This window comes from Lacerta agilis, chromosome 8, assembly GCF_009819535.1.
Source record: "Lacerta agilis isolate rLacAgi1 chromosome 8, rLacAgi1.pri, whole genome shotgun sequence".
In the NCBI taxonomy this organism is placed as follows: domain Eukaryota; kingdom Metazoa; phylum Chordata; class Lepidosauria; order Squamata; family Lacertidae; genus Lacerta; species Lacerta agilis.
Window position 1 is genome coordinate 67,825,409 of NC_046319.1, and position 18,661 is coordinate 67,844,069.

General features: G+C 45.4%; 1 protein-coding gene across 3 annotated transcripts; it reads right to left on the reverse strand.

The window, feature by feature from the left end:
• On the reverse strand, positions 1-8,541 carry LIN37 (lin-37 DREAM MuvB core complex component). 3 transcript variants are annotated; one of them, XM_033158085.1, is made up of 10 exons: positions 8,446-8,541; positions 8,158-8,212; positions 7,866-7,941; positions 7,579-7,629; positions 5,936-5,965; positions 4,782-4,867; positions 4,197-4,363; positions 2,811-2,960; positions 1,290-1,366; positions 1-206 (listed from the first exon to the last, which is right to left on the reverse strand). In XM_033158085.1, exons 2-10 carry the CDS (start codon positions 8,189-8,191, stop codon positions 125-127), a joined length of 753 nt encoding a protein of 250 aa, XP_033013976.1. In that variant the 5' UTR covers positions 8,192-8,212; positions 8,446-8,541; the 3' UTR covers positions 1-124. The 3 variants fall into 3 exon arrangements, with proteins under 3 accessions (XP_033013976.1, XP_033013975.1, XP_033013974.1); XM_033158084.1 differs by having other exon boundaries at positions 8,438-8,539; XM_033158083.1 differs by lacking the exons at positions 5,936-5,965; positions 8,446-8,541.
• Positions 8,542-18,661: the final 10,120 nt, after the last annotated feature.

Below are 18,661 nucleotides of genomic sequence, written 5' to 3' on the forward strand. Positions count from 1 at the left end.
TGTGGACATATTCCAAATACTGTGTTTATTGTTCCATAAAACTGAAGCCAGTTAATGCCAAGGCAAAGGACTCCAGGGAAGGGGAGATTTACAAAAGGTTGTTGGCCGTAGTCAGATGTGTCTCTCACTGCCGCTCGTACATCTCCTTCAGAATCTTCATGCTCTCCGAGTATCGCAGCTGGTTCTTGTGCGATCCCTCTTTCCACCTGTGAATAGCGGAGGCCACAAGTCGGTCACACAACCCCGTACGGCTCTTTGTACCCATGGCTCTCTCAGATCAGTTGTTTCCCACGATGCCCACAAACAGCAGTCGCTGGTGCCCCTTGAGGCTGGTAGGGTGTAAGGCAGGGAGACCGATGGTAGGTGGCGCTAGAGACTTATGGTGGGCGGAGCTACCTGGTTCTAGTTTCGTCTCCGACTCCCTCCCTGCTAAGCTCTATTGGCAGAGCTTTCCAAACTTCTCATGTCAGCGACACACCTTTTTAGACATGCGTCGTTTCACAACATGGTAATTCAGTTTTGCTAGCAAGCCAGAGGTTAAACTAACCCCTTGTAAGAGCGTTCACACAAGCACGCCTACACATGGCAACCGAAGCACTAATGTGTCGTGACGCACAGTTAGGAAAGCTGTTCTGCTCTACAGGAATCAAAGGAGAGGAAGCTGACAGCCAGGGCCATTCTCTTGACTGGCTGCAGGTAAGGAGGGAGGCAGGTAAGGGGCTGGGCTGAGGGCAGACTGAATATGGTAATATGGTGCCCTGAGGGAGGACAAAATTCCCCCATATCTTATTTTCACAATAATTCATTTTAGTACAGTTGATTTTTTATATACCCGTATATAGGTATTATTTCTGTTGTTATTTTGCATCCCTTCAGCTTGGTGCCCTGTGCGGGAGACCAGCTTGCACCACCCTAAATTGCCCGGCACCTTCATTATATACCTTTAGGTGCTAGGTAAAAACATTCCTCTTCAACCAGGCCTTTGGCTAACATCCTGTATCATTGAAAATGTGTTGGTGGGAGTGCTGGGGAGGGGCGGTTATGGGTTTAATTCATTCCTCTTTTTATTATGTATTTTGCATTTTTATCCAGTATTTATATGCTGCGAACCACCCTGAGATCTACCAAGGAAGGGTGGCAAACACATTGAATAAAGGACAATGGCCATAAATGAATCTGGCACTGTTTGTGGGCAGTGCCCCAATTTGCCTTAATGGACTGGCCTGCGCTGCAAAAGGTTCTCTGCCTCATGGCCTCCTCCTCCTTGCTTCCAGAGCCCAGCATCCTACCTCTGCCTGATCTTCTTCCACCGCTCCATGTTCTTGTAGATGAGGGAGGACATTGATGGTGGTACGGAATCAGAAGCCTGCAGTTGTGGGGAGAGCGAGAGAGAGAAGGGATTTCGTCAGCACTGTGCTTGGCCTAAAGCCCCGTAGGGCTGACGCAGCCGTCTGGCAAGCAGAACAACACAATCAACTCAAAAGCTATCCAAAGGCCAAGATGCAAATGAAATGAAGATGCAGTAACCCCCTTAGTTGGAGAAAATAAAAATGCAGAAATATATTTTCTTACGGAAATCACAGCCAACATGCTGAGAGTCTGTTGACTTTTAATAATTATGTTTACTTGTTAAAAGAAATGAAATGTTTAAAATCGCCTATACATTCAGTATTTGCACATGTAAAATTTGTGTATACTAAGCTTCAGAGATCAATGTTTTGGTTCGTATAAGGCTTCCTATGTGTTCATTGGCTGCAGTCCATTTCAGATAAAATGCCACCCTCAGTTGACAACTCTTATCTACACACGTGTAAAAAGGGTGGAGGGGAAGAGAGAGAATGTGAACAGCGGGAAATCCCTGGTCTTGACAGAGCCCCTAGTGAACAGAATCAAATTCTAGTTCAGTAACTATTAGTTGATGGTTGTTCAGCCTTTGTAGTTATTTATACTCAGCTTTCCCACACAGCTCAAAAGAAGTTTGCAACTTTGAGATGTCATACTAGTGCAATGATAAGGAGAAAGAAGAGTTCAGTCCCCAGTCTCAATAATAAAACCCAACAGCACTCAATATTGCTTAGAGCAAACTGCAAGCTCTTACAAATTTCCCCAGGTATTGCAAGAAACTGAGGGAACACTGTGGCGAATTGCAGTTCATGGCTGGCTAGCCTGGCCATGGATTTTAACTCTGCAGCTGGTGAAGCTGAGGCCCCCATCTGCACCATTCATTTAAAGCAGTATCATGCCTCTTTAAACAGTCACGGCTTCCCCCAAAGAGCCCTGGGAACTGTGATTTGATAAGGGTGCTGTCAGGAGACACCCCCCCCCCCCAATTCCAACTCCCATAGCTACAATTCACAGAGTGGTTTAACAGTCAGACCCTCTTCCTTGGGAACTCTGGAAATTGCAGCTCTGCGAGGGGAATGGGGTTTCCCGACAACTCTCAGCACTACAGTTCCCTGGATCCTTTGAATGTTTACAAATTGTTTTATTGTGGGTGTGTTTGCTACTCTTGGCTCCTGCAGGAGGAAGAGCAAGATTTAAATATAAACAGTGCTTTTCCCCTCTCTCTCTCTAAAAAAAATATTTAGGGGTACACTCATTTTCCTACTCATATCGAAATACTGCCCCTCAATGAGGCCAAACTTAAGATTCACAAAATGTTTGGGGTATGCGTTCCCCCCCCAGAAAAAAAAGCACTGACTATAAACTGCTTCAAATCATAATTGGCATCTTCACAGAGAAGAAGGGAAAAAACCAGCAGAGCTCCCGCACTCCTTCTCCCCCACCTCCCAGCTTTAGGGTGCTCTGACCGTGTCAGCAGCTCCTTTCTCCTTGTCCTCTGGCTCTAGCGGGGATGGCACACGCAGGTTTACTGGTTCCCCTGCGGCATTTGTGTGGCAGGGAGCAGGAGGCGGCAGCTTGTACACATCCTGGCTCTTCCCATTCAGACCTTCGGCGCCCTAGGATCAAAAACACGGGGAAAGAAGAGAGGCACAGGTTCAGTATCTCTTCGACTGTGGACTCGCCAAGCCGAAAAGTCAACCCCCCCCCCATTCATTTCCTGTGTTTATACACCACCCGTTTCCCAGCTCGAGGCAGTATACGTGGGAATGTTCCCATTTCCTGATCACAATGTAATCTGGGAGGTAGGTTAGGCAACGATTGTGCGCTGTGTGGGGCTGAGTAGGGATTTGAGCCTGGGCCTCTGCAGTCCAAGTCCAAACCTCTTTTTTTAAAAATATTTTTATTAAGTTTTACACAACAAATTTAAATTCAAACACATCGTTCACCTCCTCATTTAGGCTTCTCTGAATCCCTTGACTTCCCTCCGCCCTTCCATGGTTATCATTGTCAATCTTTTTTTCCCCTTCATGTGCTTATCTTATTTTCTCTAATTTGTTAAAAGAATATTAGTCCATTTTCCCATACTTTTTCGTACATTACAAGCATCACTCAAATCCTGCCAAAGTTTTTAGTCGTTTACAGTGTTCTCCTTAAGTACATTATAATTCCCCCCCCCCATTCCTTCTTAAAATTCTTCTCTTCCTGGTTTCTGACTTTCCCAGTCAGTTTCGCCATTTCGGCACAGTCCATCATCTTCACCAGCCATTCCTCTCTGCTTGGAACTTTATCTTCCATCTCTGAGCCAGTAGCCAAGTCCAGACCTCTAACCACTATGCCACACTGCAGGGCTGGCCTCATCACTGGGCAGAGTGAGGTGGCAGCAAATTATTGGTTATGTAAAACTCAGAAGCAAAGCGGCTGTGAGCTCCTCTCTGGGAGGCCTGCAAATTTGTGTGGTCTTGCTGAGACAACGTTAGCCAAAACAGAGTGAGCATCGATAGAGCTTTGTTTTCATGCCAGCCGAGTAAAATTCTGCTCAATGTCAGTGTAGACCTGCCACCACCAACCCTTCCCCACTGAGGTTTTGTGGTAATATTTTTTTATGTTGGATTAGGCGGTAGTAGCACAGGCAGTCCTAGATCTCTTGAAGCAATAGTAAGATTTAAGAGTTCTCTGGGCCACCTTTGCCAGGCCCTGCCACACTGAACCAAGATGGGCAGCAGTGGATGGGGGGAGGAAAACCAGTCTGCTACCTCCCCCTTGTCTGCCACCTGTGGCAAAGGGCTCACTCTGCCCAATGAGAGGACTGGCCCTGCCGCACCTTTGCTAAGCGAGGGCCTCTTATTTAGTACCTCCTCATCCTCCAGTAGGACGGGCAGATTCGGGCTGGGAGATCGCTCCTGCTCCCGGACCATGGGGCTGTTCCGCATCCAGGCCCGACAGATGGGGTACAGCGGGGTGCTCTCGGAGAACTGCGCCAGGTCCACGCTCCGGTCAAACAGCTTGATGACATAGGTGTCTGCGGGGGACAAGGCAGCAAGACACAGCTCTGCAAGGCAGTCCTTTATAAATGCCATCCAGTTCTTTGGGTTACATGGAAGCCACTAAGGGCTCCATTCATTATTATTATTATTATTATTATTATTATTATTATTATTATTATCAGTGTTGGTAACAATAGGTGGAGCCAGAGCCAATGACACATAAAGCCATGCCTTGACCAGGCAGGGAATGGCTAAGGGCAGAATGAGGCTGATGGGGCAGTGCCCCATTTGCTCAGATAAGCTAGCCTGCACTGGCTTCAAGGATTGCCAGCTTCAAGTAGGGGGTAGGAGTGGCCCTCTCACAGGCTCCACCCACATCCTGGTTCGGCCAACTCTGTGATCAACCACATCTTCGGAGGACTCTTGCTGGATCAGCCCAATGTTTCTACTCACTCTGTTTCTGCTGCCCACCCTCCGTCAATCCATCGTCCGTCTCCTTCCTCTTCTTGCGGCGGTGGTGAGAGAACCGGCTGGACGGCCTGAGAGCAACGCTGCAGTTTAGAAACTGTGCAGCTGGCCAACTCGCTGCACAAGTGTCAGGAAGGCCTGGAGGCACTTTCCAAGCCCTGGGGGCAAGCCACAGCATCCCTTGTGCAACTGAAACCGAAAGCCGCTAACACTGGCTGATGATGATGATGATTTATTAAATTTGTATACTGCACAGTTCACAGCATCAAATTACAATATAAAAAACACAAAATACAAAACCTGATGGGAATGCTGCGTAGCGCAAGCCTTAGAAGCCGGAATATTTGGCCCTCCAGGTGTTGCTGAATTACTACTCCTATCATCCCAGGCCATTGGCCATGCTTTTTGGGGCTGACGGGAGCTGTAGTTCATCCAGCAACACCTGGAGGGACAAAGGGAGAGGGCTCACCTGAGCAACTTGCAAGCAGCAAGAAGCTGTTCTGCTTCTCAGCCTCAGAGTGTGCTCAGGCACAAGATCCCAACCTTTCCTCAAGTTCCCCCTGCATGTCAGTAGATGGTGTTGGTGGCAAATACAAGCAACAGCTGGCCAACAAAGCCAACCAAAATGTGTGAGCTCTTGAAGTAACACAGGGCTAACTCAGTTTTACTCAGAGTAGGGTCCATTGAACTTAATGGACCTAAGTTAGTGATGTCCATTAATGCCAACGGATCTACCGAGTAGGACTAACATGGGATACAACCAACAGTGTGATGTTTGCAGCAGGTTTGCAGCATGTTTCAAGCATGAGAGACCTGTGCTAGAGAACCCCCGGAAGGTGTATTTTGAGCGATAGGCTTACTTAACTTGCTCATTTGAAATCCAGTTCAGGAGCACCAACCGGCCAATCCACACTGCCTAGTCTAAATGCCATTTTCTGGTGAATGAGTACAGTGGAAAACGATTGTTATCTAATCCAACCCCCTGCAATGCAGGAATATTTTGCCCAATGTGGGGCCCGAACCCACAACCCTGAGATTAAGAGTCTCGTGCTCTACCAACTGAGCTAAGAATGGCAAAAGCAGAAATCTCCCATGCTATGGTTATCAACAGGTGGGAAAGATGCTGTAAAGAACCATACCTCTTTCCTGTGGCAGTAGGAGAAGAGTCCCTGAAACCGCAAAGCAAGAGGATTTAGGAATTGCCCAGAATGCAATAGCTTCACCAGCAAGAAGAAAAAGAAAAACAAACAAACCCTACTCTCCAGGATAGCTGGTCCCAGGAGAGGATTGACCCTTCTTAGGGTTTGGGACCCCCCAAGAACACTCCTCTCCCATGACTTTCAGTAGAAGTTGGCTCCGTTTTTAAAGCCCTTACAGTATATAAAAATAAATATCCCACGGCAACTTTACAAATAAGATCTTTTCTATTAGCCCTCTAGTCTAGGCAAACAGAGACACACAAAACATAGTAGCTAGGTTTGTTTGTTTTCTGCAAATTGTTATATCCCTAACCTATTAGGATATTTAGGGCAAAGCTGTGGGGCTCATTTTCACAGGTTCCTTCCATTCTCATACTAGACACTTTGGAGAGAAAAGAAAGGAAAGACACCCAGAGAAGCAGCAGGAAACAAAAGCCAGCTATCTAAATGCATGATTCTCAACAGAGGAGGTGGGTCTCTAAGGAAAAAGAAGAAGAAGAAATCCTTCCTTTATTCAGTTTCAACATACGCCTGGGCAAGAGTCTTGCCCACCTGTTCACATTCGGTGTAACACAGGAGGTATGTGAATTCAATGGGGCTTACTCCCAGGTAAGTGGGGCTACAATAGCAGCCTCATCCACCCAGCCCTAAACTGCTGGGAATAAGCAATGAGGTATGGCCATTACCATTCTGCCCTGCCAATGAGCTTCCAGAAGCAGCAGTTTTAAAAATACACTTTACTTCTGCAAACCTAGAGCTCTCCCAGGTCTAACTTTTGTGCATGGGTGGTACCATTCTGGCAACTCTGGCACCCTCAGCCCAACAATCAGAAATACAGTGGTACCTCGGGTTAAGAACTTAATTCGTTCTGGAGGTCCGTTCTTAACCTGAAACACCACTTTAGCTAATGGGGCCTCCTGCTGCCACTGTGCTGCCAGAGCATGATTTCTGTTCTTATCCTGAAGTAAAGTTCTTAACTTGAAGCGTTACTTCTGGGTTAGCGGAGTCTGTAACCTGAAGCGTAGGTAACCTGAGGTACCACTGTAAAGGGAATGGTGTCGTTTGCTGCTCAGCATCCCGGAGACAGGATACTAGACAAAATGGACCTTGGCCTGATCTAAAAGGGTAATTCTTAGTTCCAAAGTGGCAGGACCACAGAATCAAATAATTTTAGTGTTGAAGGTCATCTACTTCAATACAGTGGTACCTCAGGTTACATACGCTTCAGGTTACATACTCCGCTAACCCAGAAATAACATTTCAGGTTAAGAACTTTGTTTCAGGATAAGAACAGAAATTGTGCTCTGGCAGCGCAGCGGTAGCTAAAGTGGTGCTTCAGGTTAAGAACAGTTTCAGGTTAAGAATGGACCTCCAGAACAAATTAAGTACTTAACCCGAGGTACCACTGTACAGGAATCTCCCCCACCCACCCCACCCCAGTTTCCCCTGACTGGCAGACATAGCTATAATATTATTATAGCTATCCAGGAGCTGGCCCTTGGCAACAGCCTCCTCCCCACCCAAAAATTTTACGGCATGGCACAGCAATCAAAGGCAAGCGAAGGCAACTAGGGAATGCTTACTTGCTGAGTACATCTGAGGGAGTCTTCCCAGAGTCCTCTTCCATCTGCTCCCTGCATAGATGTCAGGAAAAGGGGGAACAGGATGTCAGCAGCCATGTTGGGGGGGGAACTGGCATCTCACTTGAGGACCCACTTCTTGGAGCAACTACTCCTTGCAGGAGAAGCAGCTAGTTGCAAAGCACGCCACAAGGAATCTAAGGTCTCTTTCTTCTATGTGAGGGCAGAAAAGAAATTGGAAGCATACACACTGCCTACTCCTGAACCCAAAAGAACTTGGCAATACTTACCGATCAACCTCAGACTTCTCCAGTAGGCATTGCAGCACAGCATCGAGGCGGTTTCGAGCATTGGCCGTCTCTAGATCTGGGGCAGGGGGGGAAAATCATTATTCTGACAGAAAGCGTTTACCCACCCCCTCCACTTAACAGTACAACATAGGATCTCTTCTCTCTCCATAGCGGCTGTCCCCAACCTCGTGCCCTGTGGGGCTGCAATGATGAGGTCACTTCTGCACTGCCCTTTCAGCTGCTGCTGCTTTCCCCTGACTTTCGTGGCAGAGAGTTTTCAGAGCCCCCCTACCTGGCTTTTCCGTTTTCACCTTCACGTGTAGCATGTTTACCAGAATCACAGTTCCCTGCAAGATAAAAAATAAACCTGTGTCTCACTTGTTACAGAGGATTCTAGCCATATTGAATGTTCAAAATGGGAAGATATATTGGATTAACTAATGAGGGAGGAGACAGAAAAGACCTCAAAGGCAGGATGGGTAGCTTTAACAAGCATGGGATTTTGCAAAGAAGGGCCACAAGACTGTGCCTCTTGTGCACATTTCTGGCCTCCGTGTTTACAGCAGTTTTACCTTTTTACCTTACAGCAGTTTCCTCTTTCCCTACCGACCCTTCACGTGATCGATGAGGCTGGATCTCTGGGATCTTTTTTTGCCAAGCTCCTGCCAGGCAGCCAGGCAGCCCTGTGCGCTCTTTCCCGGGAACAAGCCCTACAGAACTTGGTGGGGCTTACTCCCAAGTAGACACACGCGCAGCGTTGCACTGCCCGGCTCGTCCCGGTGCCGGAAAGGCTTTCGGGTCTGCTGCTTCTCCTGCGCTCCCGCCGCTGGCTGGCTGGACAGCGTTGACTCCAGGAGATTGGAGAGAACTCGGTCCCCGATTCTTCAGACCAAAGGACTTTGCTGCTTGCTTTGCTGCTGGCCTTTCTACCCCTGCTCTCCTTCGCCCCGCCCTCGCGCAATCCCGGACACCCGCAAACGAAGAAGCAGCAAAACACCCGCAGCTGCAACAGCAGAAGCCACCTCTCTGCCAATCGCTCCTTCCCTGGTGCCAGTTCGCACGAATGCAGAAAAACCGCCTGTGGCCCGCTGCATGCTGGGAGTTGTAGGCGACTTTTTGCCGGGGGCGGGGCGGGGGCGGCAAGCTTCGGCCAATGGGCTGCCCGCTTCCCTTCCTTTGAACTGATCTGTGCATTCTGTGCATGTGTACTGTATTTTAAGGAGCGGGACGCAGTGAAAGATTGGGAGTCATGGGGCTGGTGGAGAAGAGTGTATTTATGAGCTTTAACAGTGCTTAGTTTATTTTTGGGGGGTTGCTCTTTTCGTAGAACAGTCCAGTTGGAAGGGACATTGAGGGTCCAACCCCGTGCAATGCAGGAATCCTGCCCACAGCTGTTGCCCCTGGGTGGGTTCGAGCCACTAAACTTCCCGCCAACAGCCAGATGTTAGACTGTTGCCTAAGCCTCTCTGCAAAGTTTTTGCATTTTGCATTTTTGCTTACTGTGTAGTAGTAGTAGTAGTTGCAGACAATTGACCCGTATGGAGAATCTGATCCCATTCCCACCACAGGAAAGATGCGTCTTGATTGCTAGGGTGGAAGGGAGGGCAAATTGGGCTGGCTCCAGGCCTGGTGGTGGGACCCGTGTCTGGGTCCCCTTTTGTATGTCCCCTTGCTGGTCTAGATCCTTAATGGGGGCCCTGCTGCTAATGCTTTCCCTAAAAATCTAAGCATCCTAAACGACAGCAGTAAGTATTCTTAGGGTAGTGACTCTCATTGAACTCAGTGGAACTTGTTTCTGCTTAAATAAATTTAGGGTCAGGTTTGCAAATTTTCAGTTCTATTGTCTTGTTTTGCTGTAAATAATGAAGCATAAATTTCATTGGTGTTGTTAATATTGTTTTATAGATTAAAAATGTGTGTTATGCGCAAGCTTAATGGTATCCTGGCCCCCAGCAGGAGCACCAGTTCTGGATTGCTACCTTAGTTTGCAGCTTGATTTTTTGCTGATCCAACAAGTGGTAATTACAGGTGCTCACAGTGCTGTACGGGCTCCCAGTTAAGTGTGAAAGGAGTGTCCTTTGTTCCTGAGCATCATAAAATACACCCAGTGTCACTCATTGCAGCAGTTACAGGTAGGTAGCCGTGTTGGTCTGCCATAGTCAAAACAAAATGAAATAAAAAATTCCTTCCAGTAGCACCTTAGAGACCAAGTAAATTTGTTCTTGGTAATAGCTTTCGTGTGCATGCACACTTCTCTTCTCCCACCCTTGCTCGACACCACCCTATGAAACAGCAACTCTGAGATGCATATTTTTTATGGGGCAGGAAACGGTTGGCACTCGGAGAGCCTACCTTGGGCATGCCCATCTGTGTTGCATTTAAGGAGGGCTCTCTAGCAGTTTCCTTTGCTGCCGTCACTCTATTTTTGTTGTCTCAGAGGACTTGTAGGAGCACATTATAATACTGTAGACACTTTTACGAAGAACTTACATCTCCAAGATGCCTGCCCTGCCTTTTGTTAGAAATGCTCACCTGCATTTTCGGTATCATTGCTGGAGGGCTGTATTAGTGCTAGAATAGTGTTTCCTAACATTTAATAATAATAATAATAATAATAATAATAATAATAATAATAATAATAATTCATATCTAATGCTTTGTGTCCTCCTTGCCTCAGTGGGTGGGAAGAATAATTGTTTCCCGATGAATGAATGAATCGATTTATTTAGGTCACTGACCGATATCCTTTTTAAATACTGTACTTCTAAAGTGCTTCCAAGTAAACAGGCCACAGGATTACTCTAGCTAGCGTACATGCTAGTTTTCAGAATTGCTCAGCCCTAGTGTTACAAATACATTCCAGAGTAGGCTATTACAGCTAGTCACGTACTGTACTTGCAGTGCCTTCTAAAAATAAGTCGTGCTGAGTTTAATGGGACTTACCGTGGGCGTAACCAGGATTTTTGTTGGGGGGGGGGCAAACAGTTGAGCTTTTTGGGGGATATCACGGGTAAAAATCCCCCCCCCCCAAAAAAGAGGCCATTACGGGGGGCAGGCTTCTGCTGTGGAGGGGCAGAACCTCAGTTAATTGAGTATTTAAAATGCTTTTCAATACTTTTTGATGATTTGCCCCCCCCCCACTTGGCTACGCCCATGGGACTTGCACCCAAGCAAGTGCAGTACTATGCGCTCCAGACCAGAGCATGACGGTATTTGTAGTTTGTGCGCACGACCGGAACTGAGGATCCATCAGGCGTATATTCCCCTCCCGTAGCGCTCGGCGCGCAATGCTTTGTGGGGATCGTAGTACAGAAGCTGACAGGTTGATGAAAAAGCCGCGCACCCGACATCCTCCGCGGGCAGCGAGTTCCTCTTTCGGTTGCTAGGCGACTTTCAAGGCGGCAAGCTTCCCTCGGGTTGAGCGGGAAGAAGGGCTTCAGGCCCCGGGGAAGGGGCGCCAGAGATCACTGAATCCGGGGCCGCTCTCCAGGCGCAAAATCCCAAGGGATTGCTGCAGTCAGAGGAGTATTCCTGTCAGGTAAGTGTGTTTTAGCGGTGTAATCCTACGCAGGGTTACTCCCTGGTAATGGTGTTTAGGGTCGCAGCTTAGGCTTGTCGTCAATGCCATTGAATCGTAGCGCTGGCTGGAAGGGACCCTGAGGAGGGGCTGCTAAAATGTTGAGCCGTGAACAGCTAGAGGCAGAGAAAAACACACCTATACACAGTGGGTTTTTTTCCCCCTGGGGGGGGGGGACGCATTTGTTGTTGTTCAGTCGTTCAGTCGTGTCCGACTCTTCGTGACCCCATGGACCAGAGCACGCCAGGGGACGCATACCCCTAAACATTTTGTGACTTTTTGTACTTTTGTCCATTTACTGTATTTATTTTCCCCGATTTGAATTATAAAACGGTGATTTTCCTGAGTCAGAATGAGAATACCCCTAAACATTTATTTAGAAAAAAGTACTGCCTATATAGCTGGAGAAAGTAACAGGCATGGAGATTTCAGTGGTGGAAGAGGCTTCCTCTGCTAAGTTTTGGCTTCTAGTGGTCGGAGCTGGGCCCTGCCAGGGGGGAAAAAAGGAAGGGGGGGGGGCTGGCAACTTACCGGTAATCTGTTTGTGTTTGTGTAGTAAACGAAGCCAGCTCTATTGGCTGTTAAATTTTCCTGTGTGCAGGGAGTATTGTTTTCAGAAATGCAGGCCCCATTGGCTGTGAATTCTAGTTTAGGTTGGAGATTATCCCCGAATTAACTCCCGCAGAGCAAAAAAGATTGCGCTGTGCGTTGAAAGACACCACCCCAGAGCTTTATTCATTTCTAGACTTGCTTGTTTGGGATTTGTTTGGTAGGATTCTCAAAACTTAACACATTTAGGCCATTTCACACGTTAACTGGCAACAGACCTAGGTTTGTCCCTGTGCATGTATTTTCAAGAGGGAACTTCAGCTGGTTCTGACGTTTACCTATTTGCATATACAAACACAAGCCTACAAGCTTGTTGCATTCACATGTTGTTTTAAGCATATCCTTAAAGATGTGACATGTAAAGTGGTCCCACCTAGGTTGCGTTTTCTTGCAATGCTTTGATAAACACATTGAAAACATTTGGTTATTATCTGAATATTGCTCCAGGCTATAATCTGCAGGACCTCTCTATTTTTAAACCAGTGTTTGGAATGCGTGAACTTTGCTTTGGAGCCTCTCGCTCATCATCAGCTTTTACACTTGTAGTTATGGGTCTGTGACTAACTGGAAGCTTTCTGCTTTAAAACCCATGTTACTTCTGGCTTTCTCTTTAAAAAGATCCAGATTTCTGCCTCTCCAGGTTGCAGAAGTGTGAATCTGTGGATAGTGAAACCTGTAATGAAATGAGTTTTGTTTTTCAAGCCCCAAACAAGTTGGTCGCCATCCGTGGCCTAGATCAAAGCACTTGCTGTACCCTAGGTAATTGCATGGCATAGAGTTGTAAATTGTGATGAAGTTTTGGCTAATCATGGAATGCTATGCTGAAAAAGAGGGTAGTTGCCAAGTTGCATGTGTAATAATGAAATGTGTTTGAGCACAGTGTATAAGCTATTTTTCTTTTGTGATGTTAGCTGAGCAATTAGTCAGGTCCAGACTCAGCTACACAGCTGCAAATAAAATGCTTTAAATGTGTTGTAGAGTGCATTATAAATATGTGACACTAGATGGCGACAGCGAGCTATGCAAAATTGAATGTATTTTTCAAAACTTTTTAAGATAAAGTATTTTCACAATACTTTGTATGTAGATTCTACCTAGGAGTAAAAATTCTTATGACAGATGTGGGGGCAGTTGTCTGTTCATTGAAGGTGTTTTATTCCTTGCACCTTAATAGCTGAACTACCTCTGCCTGTTCCTTTGGCAATCTTACAGGTTGACTATATTCATACTTATGTGAAGTCATGTCACACTGATTTCAATGGGAGTTGCACTCAAGTAAGTGTGTAAGATTGCAGTCTTCAAGAATTGTGCTTTTTTAATACTGTAATAGTTCATGTGAGCAAAGCACCACTACTTATAACCAGTAATCTGAACCTGGGGTGGGCAGGTAATAGACGGAGAGGAAACCTATTTTCCCCTTCCATAGTCCTTCTTAAGTTACCGCTGGTTGATATGTAGACCCCCCCCCTCAGAATTTACTTCCTTTCTTCTCCATTTAGTTACATGGTCACACGTATGTCTGGTTTTGTTTTCCCAGGAGTAAACCTTAATGTGTGTGCCTTTATTTATTCAGACTATTCTGGTAAGGGGTTATTGGTTTGTTTTTTGTTTTGTTATGCATTTTGTGTTCTCACTTTGTATTATGTTGTAAATCATTCTGTGATCTTTGGATGAAAGGTGGTATACAACAAATATTATACACACACACACAGTGGAACCTCGGTTGTTGAACGCTTCAGAAACGGAACAATTTGGAACCTGAATTCCGACAATCCGGAAGTGAATGCTTCCGTTTTTGAATGGTTTTGGAAGGCAAATGACTTCTGAGGTGCATTTTTTTTCATTGACTTTGCAGCCAGCGCATTGATCCTCAGTTTCCGAACTTTTTGGAAGCCAAACAGTCTTCCGGAACAGATTATGTTCGAAAACCGAAGTTCCCCCCATATATATACGTAATAATAGTAGTACCATGAACCTTGGTAAGCTGGATGTGGTCAAAAATGAGATGGCAAGAATAAACATTGACATCCTAGGCATCAGTGAACTAAAATGGACGGGAATGGGCGAATTCAGTTCAGATGACTATCATATCTACTACTGCGGGCAGGAATCCCGTAAAAGAAATGGAGTGGCCCTCATAGTCAACAAAAGAGTGGCGAAAGCTGTACTGGGATGCAATTTCAAAAATGATAGATTGATCTCGATACGAATCCAAGGCAGTCCTTTTAACATCACAGTAATCCAAGTTTATGCACCAACTTCCAGTGCTGAAGAAACTGAAATTGACCAATTCTATGAAGACTTACAACACCTTATAGAAATGACACCAAAGAAGGATGTTCTTCTCATTATAGGGGATTGGAATGCTAAAGTAGGGAGTCAAGAGATAAAAGGAACAACTGGCAAGTTTGGCCTTGGAGTTCAAAATGAAGCAGGGCAAAGGCTAATAGAGTTCTGTCAGGAGAACAAGCTGGTCATCACAAACACTCTTTTCCAACAACACAAGAGACGACTCTACACATGGACATCACCAGATGGGCGACATCGAAATCAGATTGATTATATTCTCTGCAGCCAAAGATGGAGAAGCTCTATACACTCAGCAAAAACAAGACCTGGAGCTGACTGTGGCTCTGATCATCAGCTTCTTATAGCAAAATTCCAGCTTAAACTGAAGAAAGTAGGAAAAACCACTGGGCCAGTAAGATACAATCTAAATCAAATTCCTTATGAATACACAGTTGAAGTGAAAAACAGGTTTAAGGACTTAGATTTGGTGGATAGAGTGCCTGAAGAACTGTGGATGGAGGCTCGTAACATTATACAGGAGGCAGCAACGAAAACCATCCCAATGAAAAAGAAATGCAAGAAAGCAAAGTGGCTGTCCAATGAGGCCTTAAAAATAGCGGAGGAGAGAAGGCAAGCAAAATGCGAGGGAGATAGTGAAAGATACAGGAAATTGAATGCAGATTTCCAAAGAATAGCAAGGAGAGACAAGAGGGCCTTTCTAAACGAGCAATGCAAAGAAATAGAGGAAAATAACAGAATGGGAAAAACCAGAGATCTGTTCAAGAAAATTGGAGATATGAAAGGAACATTTCGTACAAAGATTACCACAATTAAGGACAAAAGTGGAAAGGACCTAACAGAAGCAGAAGACATCAAGAAGAGGTGGCAAGAATACACAGAGGAACTATACCAGAAAGATATAGAGGTCTCATACACCCCAGGTAGTGTGGTTGCTGACCTTGAGCCAGACATCCTGGAGAGTGAAGTCAAATGGGCCTTAGAAAGCCTCGCTAACAACAAGGCCAGTGGAAGTGATGATATTCCAGCTGAACTATTTAAAATCCTAAAAGATGATGCTGTTAAGGTGCTACACTCAATATGCCAACAAGTTTGGAAAACTCAGCAGTGGCCAGAGGATTGGAGAAGATCAGTTTACATCCCAATCCCAAAGAAGGGCAGTGCCAAAGAATGCTCTAACTACCGCACAATTGCACTCATTTCACACGCTAGCAAGGTTATGCTTAAAATTCTACAAGGCAGGCTTAAGCAGTACATGGACCGAGAACTCCCAGAAGTGCAAGCTGGATTTCGAAGGGGCAGAGGAACCAGAGACCAAATTGCAAACATGCGCTGGATTATGGAGAAAGCTAGAGAGTTCCAGAAAAACATCTACTTCTGCTTCATTGATTATGCAAAAGCATTTGACTGTGTCGACCACAGCAAACTATGGAAAGTTCTTAAAGAAATGGGAGTGCCGGATCACCTCATCTGTCTCCTGAGAAATCTCTATTTGGGACAAGAAGCTACAGTTAGAACTGGATATGGAATAACTGATTGGTTCAAAATTGGGAAAGGAGTACGACAAGGCTGTATATTGTCTCCCGGCTTATTTAACTTATATGCAGAATTCATCATGCGAAAGGCTGGGCTGGATGAATCCCAAACCGGAATTAAGATTGCCGGAAAAAATATCAACAACCTCAGATATGCTGATGATACAACCTTGATGGCAGAAAGTGAGGAGGAATTGAAGAACCTTTTAATGAGGGTAAAAGAGGAGAGCGCAAAATATGGTCTGAAGCTCAACATCAAAAAAACTAAGATCATGGCCACTGGTCCCATCACCTCCTGGCAAATAGAAGGGGAAGAAATGGAGGCAGTGAGAGATTTCACTTTCTTGGGTTCCATGATCACTGCAGATGGTGACAGCAGTCACGAAATTAGAAGACGCCTGCTTCTTGGGAGAAAAGCAATGACAAACCTAGACAGCATCTTAAAAAGCAAAGACATCACCTTGCCAACAAAGGTCCGTATAGTTAAAGCTATGGTTTTCCCAGTAGTAATGTACGGAAGTGAGAGCTGGACCATCAAGAAGGCTGATCGCCGAAGAATTGATGCTTTTGAATTATGGTGCTGGAGAAGACTCTTGAGAGTCCCATGGACTGCAAGAAGATCAAACCTATCCATTCTCAAGGAAATCGGCCCTGAGTGCTCACTAGAAGGACAGATCCTGAAGTTGAGGCTCCAGTACTTTGGCCACCTCATGAGAAGAGAAGACTCCCTGGAAAAGACCCTGATGTTGGGAAAGATGGAGGGCACAAGGAGAAGGGGACGACAAAGGATGAGATGGTTGGACAGTATTCTCGAAGCTACTAACATGAGTTTGGCCAAACTGCGGGAGGCAGTGAAGGATAGGCGTGCCTGGCGTGCTCTGGTCCAAGGGGTCACGAAGAGTCGGACACGACTGAACGACTGAACAACAACAACAACAACAATAGTAGTACTGGTACTCATTTCTGCAATCAGCTGTTATATGTACTAAACTGCAGTTGCTAATTCGGTGTTGCTTCCAAATAAGTTGCCACTTGGAAATTCAGTTATAGTTCTGAGCATTTGGCATTTTTAGAGCCCATGAAGATGGAGCTGAGGTTTGGAGCAAACATTTCTGTCCTTTCAACCACAATTGGTTGCAGCTAGTTTAGAAATACAGGTAACACTCAGTTTACATTGAGGTTACGTTATGGGGATAGCGCATAATAATGTTACTTTTTTGGCAAATGGAAAGTATTGTTCCTTTTCAAGCTTATTGGCCTGCTGCAGATGACTGCAATCCTGCAATCTTTCTCACCTGGAAATAAGCCCCATTGAATTCAACAGAATTTACTTCTAGACAGGCAAGGTTAGGATTGTGCCACTACAGTGGTATGTTTAGCCCAATGGATTAGCAACCTTTATGGCCTTATTTGCAACATTGGGCCAAGCATACCTGTACTTGCCAGGTGCAGCAGTCTCCCATTACTAGCAGGGAGTAATACATATTTATTAGAAAGGTGGAGTGTAAGTCTATACTGTAATCATATGTGGCTAGTTTAGCTATTCCTAGGACCTATAGTTTCTGAGGCTGTAGAGCGTGGCTGTTGTATCTGTTAATGGACTGCTAAGAATGGGATGGCCTCTTTGCACTAGGATGCAGAACTCTCTGGTTTTATTTGGAAATCATAATCCTACCTGCCTTCTCTGAAGCTTTCTGGCAAAGTGAAAGCAATACAACCTGGCTTGTCAGCAGAGTGAGCCAGCTGTGGCCTCACCTGCAGACGCAGGGAGTGTCCTGGGAGCCAGTGCAAGAGAGAACTGATGAGGTGTGACTGATGGGGTGTGTCCCTGCCCATTCCTGTGTAATAGGATAGGTTGGGCCCTATGGTGAGAGCATGAATTGAACATCCTTATGTTCTCATCTCTTTAGAGGAATGTCCTGATCTCTCTGGAAGGCCCCAGGAGAGGCTGCTATTTGTGTCCCATAATGTCTCAGTGACCAGGGTGGTGTACTTAGTTATTTCCGCATTTAACCCTTTCTTTACCTGCCCCCTCCAATGGTTAATATATTTTCTCTTTCCTAGTAGTGCTTCACTATGCTATGGGTTTGTCCTCTCCTGATCTTTTGCAGGAGACGTAGAAAATTCAGTGGCACTTGTTTTATTCCACACAAGTCAAGGGCCCTTTGTGTTTGTGCTCACAGATTTATAACCTTAGGACCTGTAGCTTCTAGAAACCTTAACAATGGAAATAAATAATATTCAGCTTACTTGTTCTATTGCCAATGATGTTTCTGATTTGTACTAAAATCTAGTAAATTAATTAGTAGAGGAATATATACTTAAATGCACATATTACAAGAATTGTGTGGTTCAGAAGCTAAGTTGCATAGCCAACCTGACCTAACTATGGAAATGATTGGGATAGTAATATACTGTGTGAGTTTTTTAAAAAAGTATCACTAATCTTTGGTGTAACTGTTGCGAATTACATAACTTAGGATGTTATAAGAAGGCATGTAATTTTGGGGATCTGGTGAAGAGGAATACGAAGAAAAACCTTTGTCAAAAAAGCAGAGATGTCACATACTAATGTTAAGGACTTTCAACCACAAATCATACAGATACTGAATTTGATCCTTTTGAGGAAAGGACTGTGTTCATGATGGTTTCCCTGACCTACTGAAACTCTGAACTTTTTTATCAGCTTGAGTGGAGCTTGAGTTGCATTAGTAGCCCCTGGTGTATGTAGCAGCTAGAGTAATTGCACAAGGGGAAGGGGAAAGAAA